The sequence below is a fragment of the Mycteria americana genome, chromosome 6, assembly GCF_035582795.1.
Source record: "Mycteria americana isolate JAX WOST 10 ecotype Jacksonville Zoo and Gardens chromosome 6, USCA_MyAme_1.0, whole genome shotgun sequence".
Classification (NCBI taxonomy): Eukaryota; Metazoa; Chordata; class Aves; order Ciconiiformes; family Ciconiidae; genus Mycteria; species Mycteria americana.
The window spans coordinates 40950055-40967648 of NC_134370.1; the positions used below are offsets into that span (position 1 = coordinate 40950055).

General features: G+C 40.2%; 1 protein-coding gene across 4 annotated transcripts in view; it reads left to right on the forward strand.

Moving 5' to 3' along the window:
* Positions 1 to 17594, forward strand: part of PCDH15 (protocadherin related 15) — a 388852-nt gene that overhangs the window by 187474 nt on the left and 183784 nt on the right. For all 4 annotated transcript variants that reach the window (XM_075504147.1, XM_075504150.1, XM_075504148.1 and 1 more), the window contains exons 11-12: positions 5785 to 5919; positions 7047 to 7196. In XM_075504147.1, the coding sequence (XP_075360262.1) occupies positions 5785 to 5919; positions 7047 to 7196 (285 nt within the window). The remainder of the gene's footprint in view (positions 1 to 5784; positions 5920 to 7046; positions 7197 to 17594) is intronic.

The window sequence follows — 17594 nt, forward strand, 5'->3', positions numbered from 1 at the left end:
AGTGCAGCATCCCTGGGAAGTGGAATATGACGCAGGTCAGTTATTACCATAGGTTCCTCTCTAGATCCTTTTCTACTACACCAGTTTCTTGTTTTATGATTCCATTGTGTACAAAGTTGAAGTCAAACTAAGTAATGGTTGCTCAACATCTGCGTTTCCAGAGCACTTGTGGGAAATTTTAAAGAATTACTATTTTACATAAAGGTGTCTCAGTAGCAACCCAAGAGGACAGAGCAAATAATGGATAAAATAACTTTTAAATGTAACTACAAATGCAGGTTATGGATTTTCAATTATATATCCAGGTAAGGAAAAATAATGGATTTTTTTATCCAAGAGTACTGAAGCATTTTAAATACTGAAGCGTTTTTCTCTAATATTTGCCTGATTGCTTGTATCTTTCACTGTTATTGTTTGAACTTGTTTTACAGCCAGTATTCTCTTGAGAGGAGAGTTCTCATAATACTGCTATCCCTGTATAGCACTTCTGTGACACTCTAATAGTCACATTACAAAATAATAATTCAGGAAATATTCTTCCCAAATGTAACAGCTCATTAATATCATTATTAAAACAAATAAAAGGGAAAGGCAAAGCAAAAAGGCTTCTTCTCTTTCTTTGGGCTTTATAAAGATAGGGTTTTTTCTTTTCTGAATCTTTCTGCTTAAAACGGAAAAATAAAAATCTTAACATTGAATTGCAACCATAGCATTGTATTTCTTCCTTTATTTGTGCAGGATGCATATCTAATGTTTTCTGCCTTCTGAAGCTATTCTTTCTCTCTCTGAGTTTCTTGGAGTCCTCAAGGAATTTCTTTTTTGTATATCTGCCCTTTTTTAAACAAATGCTATTGCTAATTAGTGGAAGTGCTGAAGATGCTGGCATTTGTTTTTTGCCCTCTCCCAGGAGTGGCTTATTTGTATGAGGAACAGAAGATGATTTTTTCAAAACTTTTCTGTCGGCTTTTCATTCAGGGAGGGGCATGGCCCTTTGCACCTCAACTTGAAAAAGTCTAAAAAGGTGTTGTAGCACTTTTTAGTCCCTGACTTTATAGTCATGCTTGTGCCGCAGCCCTTGCTTTGTGCTGGGACTGGAAAGGTTTTGGTGGTGACTGAAAGAATTCAGAATTAAAGCAGTGCTCAGCATCCATCCTGGTTCTCTCGTTAGCCTTTTGACATCTTTTCCTCCAAAGTGGAGATGACATAAATGGTGAAGAGCTTTTTTATTGTTATTTTTAAATTGTACAATTAAATATTATTTAAATAAACTCACTTTAAAGAAAAAAATATTTAAAGAGAAAAAAATCATTCATAGGGTGTCCTGGGCAAAGTCTTCTCAGACTGGTTTATCTCCCTCAGTTTTTCAGTTGCTCAGAATTTAGGCTTGATTTGTTCTCCTCCTTGGGTTCTGTTGATCTAAGCGGTTTTATGACTAAAGCCATCACGAAGACTTCTCAGGAGACTGTGCTTCAGGTTATTTTTCTGATACCTAATGGTAATGTTAAAGATGCAGGAAATTCATTCCAGATGCTGTGTCTTCCTTGTCTATTCCATCCAAGCTATTGTGAACCTGGATGACCATCTCATTAGGCCCCACAGAACTTATCTCATACAAGTTAGAGAAAAGCAACGAGGTCAGTGCTAACACAGACTGATTGCAAAACCCTTGTCAGTGGGACTGAGAATCTCACTTGCTTTGCCTCTGCAAGACTGTGAATCTCAGATTTTTCCAATGAAAGACATGAGTGGAAAAGATTTTCTACTTTCACCCAGAAATGAGGAGGTCAAATGCTGGAAACATCTCTTCAAGAAAACAACTCTCTTCCATGCGCATTTCAGTGCTGATCATCCTCCACATGAAGAATGTTGGAAAACCAAGATGTGTCATTAAATTATCTTTGTTATTGTTACAGCTTTTTGGAGACAAGCCTGTGCTAGCAATCAGGAAGCTTAAGCAGTTCTGATACTCTTGGGTGCTTGTTCTGGCTACTCTGGAGAATTTAACAGCCAAATATATTCCCTCTAAAAAGTCCTTGGGGATATTGAAACACATACAGAATATGTGTCATTGTCTGCTCATTCTTGACAATATCATGTAATTTTGGTTTAATCTTAGTAAATTGTAGAAAACTGTTTGCTTTAGGAAGAGTTTGTAAGCCCTTGTGGGAGGGAAGGAGCAGCAGAAATGTAGTATTAGCATCTGCACAGGCTTTCAAACTTTCAGGAACTTCTCCAGAGATTTTCAAGCAGAACAAATTCAAACGCAGGCTTTGTTTATTAAGAGTGCATTGAAGCACTTCATGCATCTCATTTTATTGTATTTTTCTCTATAACCATTTTTTCCCAAATGTACTGCTTTTATGATGTCCATCAGTATCAGGTTTGTGTTTCTTTACTTGTATTCATTTTGTATCATATGTTTTTCTTTGTAGCTTGCACCAGGTGTCATTCCTGTAGGTATTGGGTATTATGTTTGCAAAATTACTTCTTGTTTTAATTGTGTGCTTTATTTATTTATTTCCCCCTGTCCTCCTTGATTTTTCTCTGCCCTGTTGGTGTTGGAGACTGGGACTGTCATTTATTTTGTGAAGCCTGCAAAGAGCCCTTTGAACACATTGGACCAAATTCATTTAGGGCATAAAGTTGTACTGTGGTTATGTTATGATTGCTTTATGTTCCTTAAATAATTACATGTCTTTATAGAAATCTTAAGCATTACAAAAAGTATTTTTTAATTTAAAAAGTACCTACCAGTCAGTTTGAAGTATGCAGACCATATCAGGTTTGAACTGCGTGCTTGAAATGGTATTTGCAGGTTGCATGTATACTCTTTTGTGTGGATTCTGATAGTTTTCTACATAAAATTATATGCCAAACAATTTATCAGAGACAAGCTAGTCTACATGACCCAGTAATGTTGTCAGGAATCACAATGCTTAAGTCGAGGCCCCAAAATAAAATAATAGTTTAAAAAATAAAAGTATTGGAAATAGTGTTGGCAACATAGATGGATTGTTTCCCACAAGTGTATTCTCTCACAGTATCTGCCACATAAAACATTCACAGTTAAGTGGAGCAGACTTTCTTTCAGCATAAAATGTGATAAAAATGTAATCTTGGCATAACAAGATTATGGCATAACAATCTTGGCATAACAATGCAAAGATTAAGGAAATAAATTGCTTTGTAGTTTCAGTATGTATGGAAGATGATAGAAATAGGCATTGATTGCAGTAAAGGCAATTCAATTTACACATTAGGATAAAATTTCTAATACAAGAATACCTAAGGAATAGGCTAGATTACTTTGGGAGTGTATGGGATCTCCATCATTGGTTTTTCTCAAGAATGAATTAGGAAAAAAAATCTGTTTATTAGTGTTCAAAACGGCAAGTCAAGCAAGAACTGTAACGACTAACCAGAGTTTTTTGAAATTAAATTTTTGACTGACTTTAGTGTCTACAAAGTGAACAATTATTGGCAATTACCTTCTGTAATTTTTCATGGAAAAAAGAAATTACCATTTGCATTGCTAGCTGTAAAATGAATTTTAATTTTACTGAAAGCTGGCATAGTTGCAGCAAAGCTTTAGGCAATAGGAAACCACTCATTTGGAACACTTTGATATTTCTTTCATGTAGCTTTTGGCAACTGAAATAGTTTCTCATTTAAATAGTATAATCTTAGCCTTCCAAAACGTGTGCTTTAGAGTATTTTGGATTGCTAAAATAAGTTTCTCTTTCTCCTTCTGTTGTACTAATCTGTCCTCATAGTTGTTCATTATGACACTTAGTGCATGTTAGAGTTGGCTTCAGTGTTTATGCCTACTATACTGTAGGGATTGGTGAACTTTCCAGTGGTCTGTTTTCTTTTTTTAATTATGTAGGAATGACAATAATGACAGGGTAGGAGTTAACCTCCTAGAAGCGTTTTGGATTGAGGTTGAGAAAATGTTCAGAGAAGAACATCATAATGCTACTTTTTGGATAATTTGTTGAATTCAGCTATTTCTGACTGTGTTGTGTCTCCTACTCTGTATGGGGCGGGTTCTGTAGAATTATGTTGGAAAGTAGCTGGTAAAAATACTTCTCAAGTTATGCCTTGTGCAGCCACTGGATTTTCTGTTATGTTTTATTCTGCTTCCTCTGTCCTCTCTAGTCCTAAGATTCTTCATCTCCACATTATTTGGGGCAGTTCAGAACAGTTTTTATAGGACTCGTCTCCTAGCCTTTTGTGTTTTGCCCGATCACATTTGCATTCCTCTTTTGTAACCTCGCCTCATATAACAGAAATAAACTAAATAACTAATGACCAAGAGTAGCACATTAAGTCAGGTTAAATCAACCAGATTACATACAAGGACGCAGAAATGTTTGTTGGAATAGTGTAGGCAATAAAAGGTAATGTAGTTTATTTTTAAATTTAACTGTAATATAGAGTGACACTTGCAGTCTAGTCAGTTTAATAACTCAATGGCATCTTTAAAGAGATGGGGGAAGATGTTGAGGTATTTCATTCTGGTCACGATTCACGTTTCTGGCATTTCAACAACACGGACATCCTGGAAAAGTGCCTGAATTTGTGGGGCTTTTCAGAACCACCAGGGCATACAGAGCTTAAACACCCTTTTTGCCTGCTCTCTGCTGGCATCCAGGACTAGGGGTAGGAAGTCCATTTTGCAGCTTTGTATCCATCTGGCAAGTTCACACTGGAAGGAACTGGCTTGAGGTTCTGGACTTCAGTTGATCTACTCTGTTCCCTGTGAATACAGTACTAACTTCTGATTCTGTCCATGGCAGAGACATTCCTCCCCCTTTCTGTTACCCGAGATTCCATTTGCCCCAAAATTAATGTCAGTCTTTTTCCCCAGGGAACATTTAATTCTTCTTCCCCGTACTCTTATAATCTGCCAACCATGCTAGGAGAGAGGATGGAAATGGAAGGATGAGTTCCTGAGTGGTTGTTCAGGGGATATCTCATGAGGCATTGCCCTATCTTTATGTTGTCACATGGTTTTGCATGCAGCTTTAGAACTGCAGCACCACTCTTGGTGCTCACCCAGTTGTACGTGGAGCCATCCAGACCTGAAATCCATGTTCCCAGCAGGCTACCTAGGGAAGTCATGAGTAAAAAATTAACAGTGCCTTGACTTGCCTTTTTTTTTTCTCTCTCTTTACCTTAAAATGTTACTTCGTATTGAAAATTATACCATGGTTGCTTTACTATGGTTTTCACCTGATCAACTGGGAGATTCATAATTCTGTATCAATGTATTTTGATTCTTTTCGAGATGTAAGGAGAATTTCTGAAGAGCATCTATTTAGCAATATGCTTCAACACATATTATTATCTTTTTTCATTGCATCAACCCAACTATTTTATTGCTCCATTAATCAAAATAAGTTTTGTTTTGTTTTTAATATGGTTGAAGACAAATGCTTGAGTCTGGTTTCTTATATTGGTCAGCTATATTTGGCTTAAAAATTTCTGTTTTAATGAAAAAAAGCATCATTTAAAACTAACAGATACAAGTGTTTGTTTACCATTGGGTTTACTTACTCTAGGTTAAAGTGTATCTTTAATACGTCTTTCATCAAGATGATTAGATTTTTAGATCAGCACTGTTTTTTTTTTTTTTAATAGTTTTGTAGATTGTTATTCACAGTGTTTGTACTTTCTGCTTATTTATGTTTCAACTAAAACAAGCACATGCATTGGGTAATTGGAAACTTAATGGTATATATGAATTTATAATAAAATGCTCTTTTTAAATATTGTTTATAGACCAAGGATCCCCAGCTCCATCTCTTTCTGAACGATTACAATATGTTTTTCACTGTGACTCAGAGTGGCATCACCCGCTACCTCACCCTGCTGCAGCCTGTTGACAGAGAAGTCCAGCAGCTTTACACCTTCTCGGTAAGCTAAATGCACTTGAAGGCACATCAGGCATTGTTCAGAGCAAGTGTTGAAAAATCATTAGTTACAACATCGTTGTAGATCGTTAATATGGCATAGAAGAAGAAAACCAGTGAAGGATGAGCAGAAGCAATACTGGGGGTGGGGGGAGTTGATAATTGGGGTAGCGTGCTCTTCTGAAATGCATGTGTTTGATTTGATAGCAACATTTCAGATCCCCCTACCAGCATCATCTCCATGGTCTTAGGCTTATATCCTGCTCCTCACCACTCTCCCATGACACAGTCTGACTCTTCTCTTGTGTACCCAGCATGGCCTTTGAAGGCCACCTTTGCCAGGTCTTTTCTCGGCCCTTGAGACATGAATGTGATGCCTGTAAATGACCTTTCCGCTTTATTTTAGTACAAAATAAAAAAGTAGGCTAACATAAACCACAGCCAGCAATATGTAAAAAAAGAAAAGCTTGAATGGACTTAATACTTCCTCAGGCATTTCTCAGTCTGTGAGTAAACATCTTAACAGCCCTACAGCAATTTGCAAATGTGCTGTAGGGAAACCCTGTTCCTCTGCAGGGATTCCCAAACAATGCCTCCGTATTTTCTGTCCGTTTAGCATTTGAAAGGAGAGCTTAGATTTCCTCTATGGAGTAAGAAGGCCTCTAGCTCTTTAAGTCCCACCTTAAAATGCTGTCTTTGAGGTTTAACATATGTATAGCAGCTCCTGTGTGTGGCCGTGCCCAGGCCTTGCTGTGTTAGGTTTGTGAGCTGTTATGGCCAGGCCCTGCTCCTTGAGGGTGTTCAGCGCAGCTGGGGACGGGCTCTGCCCTTCCAGCCATGGACTGCAGCTCAGATCCCGGCCCCAGCCATCATAACTGTTTCCCTCTCATTTCTCCTGCTAATCTGACACAGTACGTTTTAAAGGCATTGTTTCACTTTGCTTTTGCCCTGAGTCTTGCACACTGCAGGCTCAAGCTCAGCTGAAGCTTCCTGTAGTTGTAAGTGCAGACAAAAAAATGAAAAATGAAATGCTGATTTTTAGTTGTCACACTGTTTTCTCATAGTTGGAATTGTATAAGAACACACCATTAAAATATGTTCCTGTTCTGCCTTTTTTTTTTTTACCTGAAGATGACAGCTTCTGATGGTGTACAGGAGAGTGTCGCAGTGACAGTCAATATCGTGGTGATTGATGCAAATGATAATTCCCCAACCTTCTCCAATATATCATACAATGTCAAGATTTACACAGATATGAGGCCTGGGGAAGGCGTTATAAAGGTAATTTCAGGTCTTTTTATTAGCTTGTTAACTCCCTTTTTGTTAGCAGTAGATGGTCTCAGTAATACAAATTGGAGATGCACTGAAAACAGCTAGAAATGAAGTTTGTGTATCTCGATCTGCTTCATTAGTTACATAACTATTAAAACGTTGCTAATACTAAATTATAGGCCTGTCTTAGATGTATAGCTGCAGTTCAGCTGTTTCATCTGAAGTTTTACAAAACCTTGTCATCTGAAAAATCTCCAAAGAAAAAAATATTCCTCTGTATTAGCGGGATATTGAAATAAAACATTTTGGGAGAACATGTAAACAGTTCAGTAGAACATAACCAGAAATGTTTTACCATGTCATAAAACCTTTTGGTTTTTACAGAAGCTGTTTGTAGAGCAAATGAGCAGTGAAAAATGTGTTGAACACAGGCCCAGAGAGAGAAGCAGTTTTAATTAAAGTTTGCAAGCACTGATTTATGTTTCAGTGCAGACTGGAGGTGAATCCTGGTTGCACTGAAGTTAATGGAAAAAGGCTTTTTTGGGTGGTAATTCTTCTAAGATATCAACCATGCTCCTGAGTGCTTCCAGTCTAGATGGATGAGAAGACAAGATGCTGTTAGTGGAGATCAGCATTCAAGGATGGGAGAAGACAGTGGGAGTATTGGGGGGGGGGGGGGGGATCAGCTGACTTAAGTAATAAAATACCATTTTCTGGAATATAATCAGGAATTAAGCATTTGAAGGTAGCAGTGATTTAACAGTATTAGGAGAAGAGAGTTCAGTCTCTGTTCTGACATATGCCCTACTTGAGCTGTACTGGCTTGCTGCATTTGCAATCTTCGATCTTCGTTAATGTTGGTCTTGTCTTTTCATCAGTCTGGGCTACAAGTGCTTAAAAAGCATCAATGAGAGCTATGGGGACATTTTCAGCGAGATTTGAGGGAAAGATAAAAGTTTGAAACATAATTAAATTCCTTCAAGCTATGCACAAGGCTGGGGGGGGGGGGAGAGACCAAATACTGTTGTCCTGAACGAGCGAAAGGCAGGTAGAGCTCAGGAGCTGTATTTGCAACATCTCATAAACTTCTAACTCCCTGTATAAATATGTGGATTTTGCGAGTACAATACATTCACTTGATATTTAAGGTACAGAGATACATACAGTGCTGAAAATATTTACATCAAGTTTTTTTTTTTCCTAAAGCATAAGCACTCTAGTCCAAAAATAAATGATTAGGGTTATCACATGGCCTTTGTTGTGCAGGGCATCAGGCAAAGTAGAATGCTGTGGATTTAAAGTATCTGAGTATCTAAATGGTTTTTCCTTTTAAAGGTGCCTGTGCCAGGAAACATGAGGCAGAAGATGTTGCTAAATGAGATTGCAGCATGTGTGAAAAGAATGGTACCCAAAGAAGGCCTTAGTACCCAAAGTACCCTTCAGTCCCCAAAGTACCCTTCAGTCCCCAAAGTTGGCCATAAAGGATACTCTGAGCTGCCTGAGTTGTGGTTATGGTACTTGGGGTGAAGTAGAGCAGCTACTGTGCTTTTCTAAAACAGCTGCAATGCTACAATACTTCTGTGTTCAAGGGAATGTGCTGTTCTGAGGCTTTATATTTTCTGGTGTTTCAACTGCAAATATTTTCAGATCCTGGAGGTGTGCAAACAGCAGGAGTACAAACTCCTTAATAAATTGTTCCTTCTGGGAAAAAGCAAGAGGGCAGCTTTGCAAGGCCATCTGCGTTAGCCTGTGCCACCAGAATTAGCTTAGCTGAGACACAAATTACTTTGTGAGCTGGTTTGGTCTGAGAGACTATTATGTTCCTGCTCCTCCACTGCCCATGGCAGCAGTTACCTTTTACCTTCCCACACTGACACTGTGTAACTGCTTGTATAAAGAGCATCGATCAGATCAACGGAATTATGCCGATTAGAAACATTGCAAGGACAAAAAAGCACAAGGGTAGAAATGGTAAGAGGAAAAGTTTAGATGTAAATATTGTGCAGAGCATTTGAACTTAGCTAATGCCTGAAGTAGGTCTGGAACAGGTCCCTTCTAGAATGACATTGTGAAGTTGGAAATGAGTAGTGGGGAAGTCAGGCCTTAAACTTGCCTTTGCTAAAAATTAAAATTATTTTGGAAAATGTAAGTGTTCTGAGAGTGAGTTTTTTCCTTCCTCCACACTTCTGTCTGCAAGGTCAACACATGGTTACTTTCAGACTATGTGAGTTTATAATGTGGTCAGAGATAGAGGGTAGAAAATTCTGGCTGTTTGGGGAGAGGGGTGGTTTTTCAACTAATCTTACATTGCTAGATGATCTGAGTTTATAAACTAACTGACATAAAAAAAACCTTAAGAGTCATCTTAAGATTTCTGTATGCTGTAATAATGGCAGTAATAATGATTTTGGGCTGCTGGAGTATTTGGGAAGTTGCTCACCTTGTTATTCTGCCTGGGCTGCAGGCACTGAGTCTTTCATTCAGTGTTATAGGAGTGTGAGGAATGGGATTTGTATTGTGGAGTTATGAGTAGCCACTGAGTCTGTGGTGCCATGCATACCGCTGGGTTTCCTTAGGCCAGGAAGGTGGATATGTGCTGCCTGGTCACTACTTGCTTCTGCTTTATAAATACCTTCTCAAATGGAAAACAGACTTTTTTTTTTTTTTTTAACTGCTAATACAGTGATTTTGATTATATATTTAGCTTGTTCTCTGTATTTGGAACAAACTCATCTTGTAACCCTATCTTATCATTGATTTAAGAATCATTTGAGATTCTCTGCCGTGAGGTGATGATCAGCTGTGATAGTTCTCAGAGGAAAATGACACAGGTCAGGTATGATTAGTCTGTAAAAACCACTTTCTCTAATCAGAGAAAGGTTAGAAAAAGAACACGGACCTCAGTGAATCTGTACAATCTCATAATCATTTACACATAAGCACTGGCTTGGACTTTACTCAGACTTATTTTCAGAGATGATCAAGAAAGTATTTCTTTAATGAAGCACGTCATCTTTCTACAAAAATGCAAATTTCTGATATAGCAGTGTAAGTGCTCTCACATAGTTGCCACTTTGCTTTTATTATCCTGAGTGTAATAAGGGTTTAAGATTTTTTTTTTTCTTTTTTTGCTGAATGCAGTTGCGTGAAAATGTACAAATAGCCCCAGTTTGTACTTGCTTGTTGTCCCATTTTGTGGGAAAATGTTTTGATTTTACTCCTGAAAAATAACCCCAAACATATTAGTTAATAGTTTAGATTGTGTTTGCTGTCTGGTACACTCTTAAAAAAAGGTAAATTAAAAAATCCTTAGGCTCTGCTTGAAAATAACCACAAATAGCAGGAAAAGAAAAATTCATTACAAATGAAATCCAATTTTTTTTTTTCCAATTCCCCCCCCCCCCCCGGGTGGTTAGAGCAAGGCATTTCCCTCCTTTCCCTGTTGCCTTTTAGAGGAGTGAGCGAAACAGTGGAAACAAATTTGTGTGCTACTGAGTTGCATTGGTTTCATCTGGGAGCCTGGTAGTGGTGGGTAATCTATGTTTTTGCCTTCCAGTTGCACGTGTTAGCTGCAGCTTTGCATGGCTGCTTGTATATTTTTCAGAAAGTTGGTGCGTATCATGATAGAGAAGCTTGTCCCCTTTATAGGAACGACCTCCCTCCACTTTCTGAGGATATACAGCGGAGCATGAAATCTCTGCTCCCTGACTTCTTGGGCAGGGGCTATGGCAGTACCATTGGGGTGTTCAAAACAGAATTGGTTTGGGAAGTTTTTATTTCAGTTGTCTACTTTGAGTACTTGTGAGATTGTTTTGAGGCCTTAGTTGAGGAGAGTATTTTCTCAGTTAAGTTTAAATGTCTGTGTATACACAGACAGAATACACAGACATTCTTAAATGTCTGTGTATTCTGTCCCTTTCAGCTTGAGAATTTCTTATCTGATTTTTCTTTCTGCTTTTAATAGGTATTTTATTGTGCTCCATAAGAGACACAATAGCTGATTGAGAAATCGGTCATTTAAAACAGTTAAATGTGTGGTAAATAATAATTATCACTAGAAAGACTGATTAATATTAAACCTGTTAAAGACTTAATTCCATCTTTTTTATATTATTATAATTTTGCTGTCCTGTTTTCCACTTTTCTATTAGTACTTTCTTACTGTGATTCAGATATTTAAACTAGTTACGCATTGATGGTTGGAGCATGCAGTCGTAATGCAATAATATTTCACATAAGTAATTTAAATCCACTCTGTTTCTTTAGACATCTCTCATTTCTGTATACAGCTTAAACTATGCAGGGCACAGAGAATATTGAGCAAGAAAATGAGAGAGCTGAGAAGGGATAGAGGATGGCAAAAAACCATTATCCACCTAAATCTTGGCGTAAATTTGCCTGAAGGTCAAAGACTTCCTTAGCCTGTGAAGAGATTTTTGTGTATGTTCTCTTTACAGAAGGACACCTGAACTGGCCTTAAGAATGATATGCTGTTCTTACTCTGCTTTGAATGTATGAAACCAAAATAACCTATTTTAATTTATCTGTGTATCTTAATTTCTACCTCATTTCCTGTTGCAGAGGTATGACCTATGTTCAAGGGCTCTCTTATAAGAAGAATTAAATAACTCTATGATTAAAAATGGAAAATAAGCTATGCAGTGGATTAATGCATTACCTGTTCACCTTGTGTGAGCTGAAACAATTCTGCCTAAGATCACCAGTGCAAGTTAATTTGGAGGTCCTGCCCTAGACCCTGGTTACGCAGAGCACTTAACTTCACACATCGCAGCATAAACGGCCATTGTGCTGAAGGTCAGAAATGAAAGCAAAAAGATAAAAACATGGTTAAACTGCAGACAGTAAAGTCTCTGTCACTTATCTCTTGCTCACAGTAGAATTAGTCTCGAGCAGTAACTGTAGTTTGTTGTACACGGGGACAAATTTTATTTAGAGCCATTAAATAAATGCTTTCTCTGCGACTGTTTTGCCGTTACCTCAAATGCAGCTTCTCAGCGCCGGATCACTTTGTCTCTTTTAAACAGTTTCTTTTCATTCCCTGCACATACGCACATGTGACTTGAGCCATCCTTGCATACGGACACATACTAAATTATGTATTAGACATGTTTGGATATTTGCAGCTTGGCATATGCTCATGGTTTACAGCTCTTAAACACGCATCTTGCTATAAAGCCACAGAACAATTTAGAGGAAATCTCTGTAAAAGTCATCTCCAAACCATACTTAAGGTTTTATTTATGTGGTTATTTGCAACCCTTTGCCTTCAGTCCATCAGCATATTAATTTCCAACTACAAAGTAAACATTATTAGAAGAAACAGAAGACAAAACTGGGTTATGTTTGCATTTCTCAGTAAATGCACTTATATACTCAAGTAAAAATATAATGGATAGAGACTTAATGAAACATCTGAAGGAAGATATTGAGAAAGTATTTTGACCTACTCTACGTTAGCGTTACGTTTTGTTAGCTCAAGTTTAGGAATATCTCCATCACAATCCTGTTTGCCCCTGACACATAGAAACTTAATACTGCTTTTCCTATTGCATCTAATGGCTGAGTTGTACTGCTGAGCCCTAGAAGCATGAGGGGGGTGCGTAGTTGCCATCTAAGTTCTGGCAGCCCAGTGTTTTTCACTGGTGTGCTGCTCTGGAGAGGAACTGTACTGTTTCCTTGACACTGTTATACAACATAAATGTGTAGTGAATGTGGCTCTGGAGCCTTGCACTCGCTTGACTGGAACACTTATTTCAAGGACAGCCGTTGGGAGGTGAACTGGCTTGACTCACAGTTTCTGCAGGATTTGCTTTAGGTCGGTACGAGTCAGACCAACTTTGCTGAACATGTAATTTGTTGAACAATGTAGGGCCACTGGAAAGGTTGGTAATCACTTTATCTGTTCAGGGCAAGGTCCCTAAAAGTGTTGCTGTGGAAAGGTTGCAGGTCAAGTGTTCAAGTCCAGTTTCCTCCAAGCGTAAAGTGAGTCTGAACAGAGCTTGTATAGTGACTAAGAATGTGTCTTTGTAAGCTGTAAGGCGTCATAAGGCAACAGGAGCCAAGAGGGAAACGCCAGTGAAACGCCTCAAAGCACGCAAGGGTTGTACTTCTATGAAGGAGACGTGGATGACAGCCCAGCTGAAGTGCCTCTACACCAATGCACGCAGCATGGGTAACAAGTAGGAGGAGTTGGAAGCCATTGTACATCAGGAAAACTATGATATGGTGACCATCACAGAAACATGGTGGGATGACTCGCACAACTGGAGTGCGGCGATAGATGGCTATAAACTCTTCAGGAGGGATAGGCGAGGCAGGAGAGGCGGTGGGGTAGCCCTGTACGTCAGGGAGTGTCTGGATAGTTTAGAGCTCGATGATGGTGATGATAGGGTGGAGTGTCTATGGGTGAGAATCAGGGGGAAGGCCAACAAGGCAGATATTGTGGTGGGAGTCTGTTACAGACCCACCAACCAGGATGAGGAGACAGATGCTATTCTATAAGCAGTTGGGAGAAGCCTCACAATCGCTAGCCCTTGTTCTTGTGGGGGACTTCAACCTGCCGGATGTCTGCTGGAAATACAATTCAGCAGAGAGGAAACAGTCTAGGAGGTTCCTGGAGCATGTGGCAGATAACTTCCTGACACAGCTGGTGAGTGAGCCAGCTAGGGAGGGTGCCCCACTGGACCTCTTGTTCACGAACAGAGAAGGACTTGTGAGCCATGTGATGGTTGGAGGCTATCTTGGGCAGAGTGATCATGAAATGATAGAGTTTTTGATACGTGGAGAAGCGGCAAGGGAGGTCAGCAAAACTGCCACCTTAGACTTCCGGAGGGCGGACTTCGGCCTGTTTAGGAGACTGGTCGAGAGAGTCCCCTGGGAGGCAGCCCTAATGGGCAAAGGAGTCCAGGAAGGCTGGACATTCTTTAAGGAGGAAGTCCTAAAGGCACAAGAGCGGGCTGTCCCCAGGTGCCGAAAGACGAGCCAGCGGGGAAGAAGACCGGCCTGGCTGACTAGAGAGCTCTGGCTCGAACTCAGGAAAAAGAGAAGAGTCTATGACCTCTGGAAGAAGGGGCAGGCAAGTCAGGAGGACTACAAAGGTGTAGCGAGGCTGTGCAGGGAGAAAATTAGAAGGGCCAAAGCTGAGCTAGAGCTCAATCTGGCTGCTGCTGTAAAAGACAACAAAAAACACTTCTTCAAATACATTAGCAGCAAAAGGAGAGCTAAGGAGAATCTCCAGCCCCTAGTAGACGGGGGAGGGAACACAGTGACCAAGGATGAGGAAAAGGCTGAGGTACTTAATGCCTTCTTTGCCTCAGTCTTTAATAGCAGGGCCAATTGTTCTCTGGGTACCCAGCCCCTGAAGTTGGAAGATAGGGACGGGGACCCGAATGGAGCCCCCATAATCCAGGGGGAAATGGTTAGTGACCTGCTGCACCACTTAGACACTCACAAGTCTATGGGGCCTGATGAGATCCACCCAAGAGTACTGAAGGAACTGGCAGAAGTGCTCACCAAGCCCCTTTCCATCATTTACCAGCAGTCCTGGCTAACTGGGGAGGTCCCTGCTGACCGGAGATTAGCTAATGTGACGCCCATCTTCAAGAAGGGCCGGAAGGAGGACCCGGGGAACTACAGGCCTGTCAGCCTGACCTTGGTGCCGGGGAAGCTGATGGAGCAGATCATCCTGAGTGCTATCACACGGTATGTAGAGGATAACCAAGGGATCAAGCCCAGCCAGCATGGGTTCAGGAAAGGCAGGTCCTGCTTGACCAACCTGATCTCCTTCTATGACAAGGTGACCTGCCTAGTGGATGAGGGGAAGGCTGTGGATGTTGTCTATCTAGACTTCAGCAAAGCCTTTGACACGGTTTCCCACAGCATTCTCCTGGAGAAACTGGCTGCTCATGGCTTGGACGGGTGTACTCTTCGCTGGGTAAAGAACTGGCTGGCTGGCCGGGCCCAAAGAGTGGTGGTGAATGGAGTTTACTCCAGTTGGCGGCCGGTCACAAGCGGTGTTCCCCAGGGCTCTGTGTTGGGGCCAGTTCTGTTTAATATCTTTATCAATGATCTGGATGAAGGGATCGAGTGCACCCTCAGTAAGTTTGCAGATGACACCAAGTTGTGTGGGAGTGTTGATCTGCTTGAGGGGAGGAAGGCTCTGCAGAGGGACCTGGACAGGCTGGATGGATGGGCCAAGGTCAGTTGTATGAGGTTTAACAAGGCCAAGTGCAAGGTCCTGCACTTGGGCCACAGCAACCCCATGCAATGCTACAGGCTTGGGGAAGAGTGGCTGGAAAGCTGCCTGGCAGAGAAGGACCTGGGGGTGTTGGTTGACAGCCGCCTGAATATGAGCCAGCAGTGTGCCCAGGTGGCCAAGAAAGCCAATGGCATCCTGGCTTGTATCAGGAATAGTGTGGCCAGCAGGACTAGGGAAGTGATTGTGCCCCTCTACTTGGCACTGGTGAGGCCGCACCTCGAATACTGTGTTCAGTTTTGGGCCCCCCACTACAAGAGGGACATTGAGGTGCTGGAGCGTGTCCAGAGAAGGGCAACGAAGCTGGTGAAGGGTCTGGAGCACAAGTCTTATGAGGAGCGGCTGAGGGAACTGGGGTTGTTTAGCCTGGAGAAAAGGAGGCTGAGGGGAGACCTTATTGCTCTCTACAACTACCTGAAAGGAGGTTGTAGAGAGGTGGGGGTCGGTCTCTTCTCCCAGGTAACAAGTGATAGGACAAGAGGAAATGGCCTCAAGTTGCCCCAGGGGAGGCTTAGCCTGGATATTAGGAAATTTTTCTTCACTGAAAGGGTTATCAAGCATTGGAACAGGCTGCCCAGGGAGGTGGTTGAGTCGCCATCCCTGGAGGTATTTAAAGGTTGTTTGGATGAGGTGCTTAGGGACATGGTGTAGTGGTGGTCTTGGTAGTGTTAGGTTTACGGTTGGACTTGGTGATCTTAAAGGTCTTTTCCAACCTATATGATTCTGTGATTGTAAGTCTCCTTTTCCTTCCAAGAAAACCACTTGTTGCTGCAGTAGAACATGTACCTATTTTGCAAAACTTTCAATACATTAAATGTTAATGTAATGAAGCTGATACTGGTGGATGCAAAAAGTTTCTTAGGAAAGTAAAATAAATCTTGTATTGTACTTCTTTCTGTATATTTTAGACCGTGTTTCTCAAATCTTGTTAACTATGAAGCTCTATCGGTCTGGGACAGCTGGAGATGGAATTTATAGAATCGTATATTATGGCAGCTGTTAAACCTTAATTCTGTTTAATTCTGGTTTTGATTCCTGTTTTTGCCCCAAAATGTTATTCAAATCACTTATCTTTTAAAGCATTCAGTATTTGTAAGTTTAATTAACCTTATTAATCTGTGTGCTTGTGTAGTCAATTAATTTCCTTTTTCATGTCATCACAGTAAAAACTGGCCTTGTTCCAAATCCTGTCACTAAATACTTAGGACCTTGTATTTTGCATAAAGCCTTTATTTATCTTTTTGTGTGCATTACTTTTGAAGTTCAGGAGAGAAGGTTATTACAGCACTTTTCTTAACTATGTCACTTAGTTTGATAGTTACTCTTTGCGAGGTTAATGAACACAGGCAGTTGTGTATAGAAACTATAGAACGAGTGATTAAAGAAATGGAGTTTGAGAGGGTTTTAAGCTCTAAACCCTAAAAGGGCACAGAAAGTCTGTTTTATGTGCTGAGTTTTGGTGTTAACTCTGACTGTTGCAAGTTAATATATGGGTGTATCAAGACATGATATGGATGGAATGCAAAGCACGTTCCAAAAGTGCAGTCTTCATAGGATGACTTTTTCAGAATTTCAAAAGAAAATATAGAATGAGATTTGTTCTCCAAAAATAACACATTGGATATTAATTTGTTTTTTAAACTTCTAAGAGGAGATGATCTCTGTTTTATGATTTTTAAGGTATTTCAAGTGCTTATCCTGTGTATGTCTCAAAATACTGTAAGAGGATGAATTAAGAAGATTTGCTTATTGTAGTTCAATAGTGATCAGTTTGCATTGTTGGAAGGAAGCATCTATGACAGGAATTCAAATAAAATCAGTTTCGATAAATACTTCTGTGCTGGAAATCTGCTTTGGATCGCTGTGCTGTGTGTGAAAGAAGCAGAACACTGATTACTTCAGGAGAAAAGTCACTTAACTAACATGCTTTTCAGTTGATGAATACTGTGTTTTCATACTTATTCCATGTTAAAAATGGTTGGTTCTCCAATAAAGTAGCTCAGTCCCCAACAGCAGTAATAGCTTGCACTCCTCACAAAGAAGGTAAACTCCACTTCTGCTGATACACCTAAATCACGTATTTTTTAGCATTTCAATTAGTTTATTCTGTTTAAGCTATTGTGGGCTTAGTT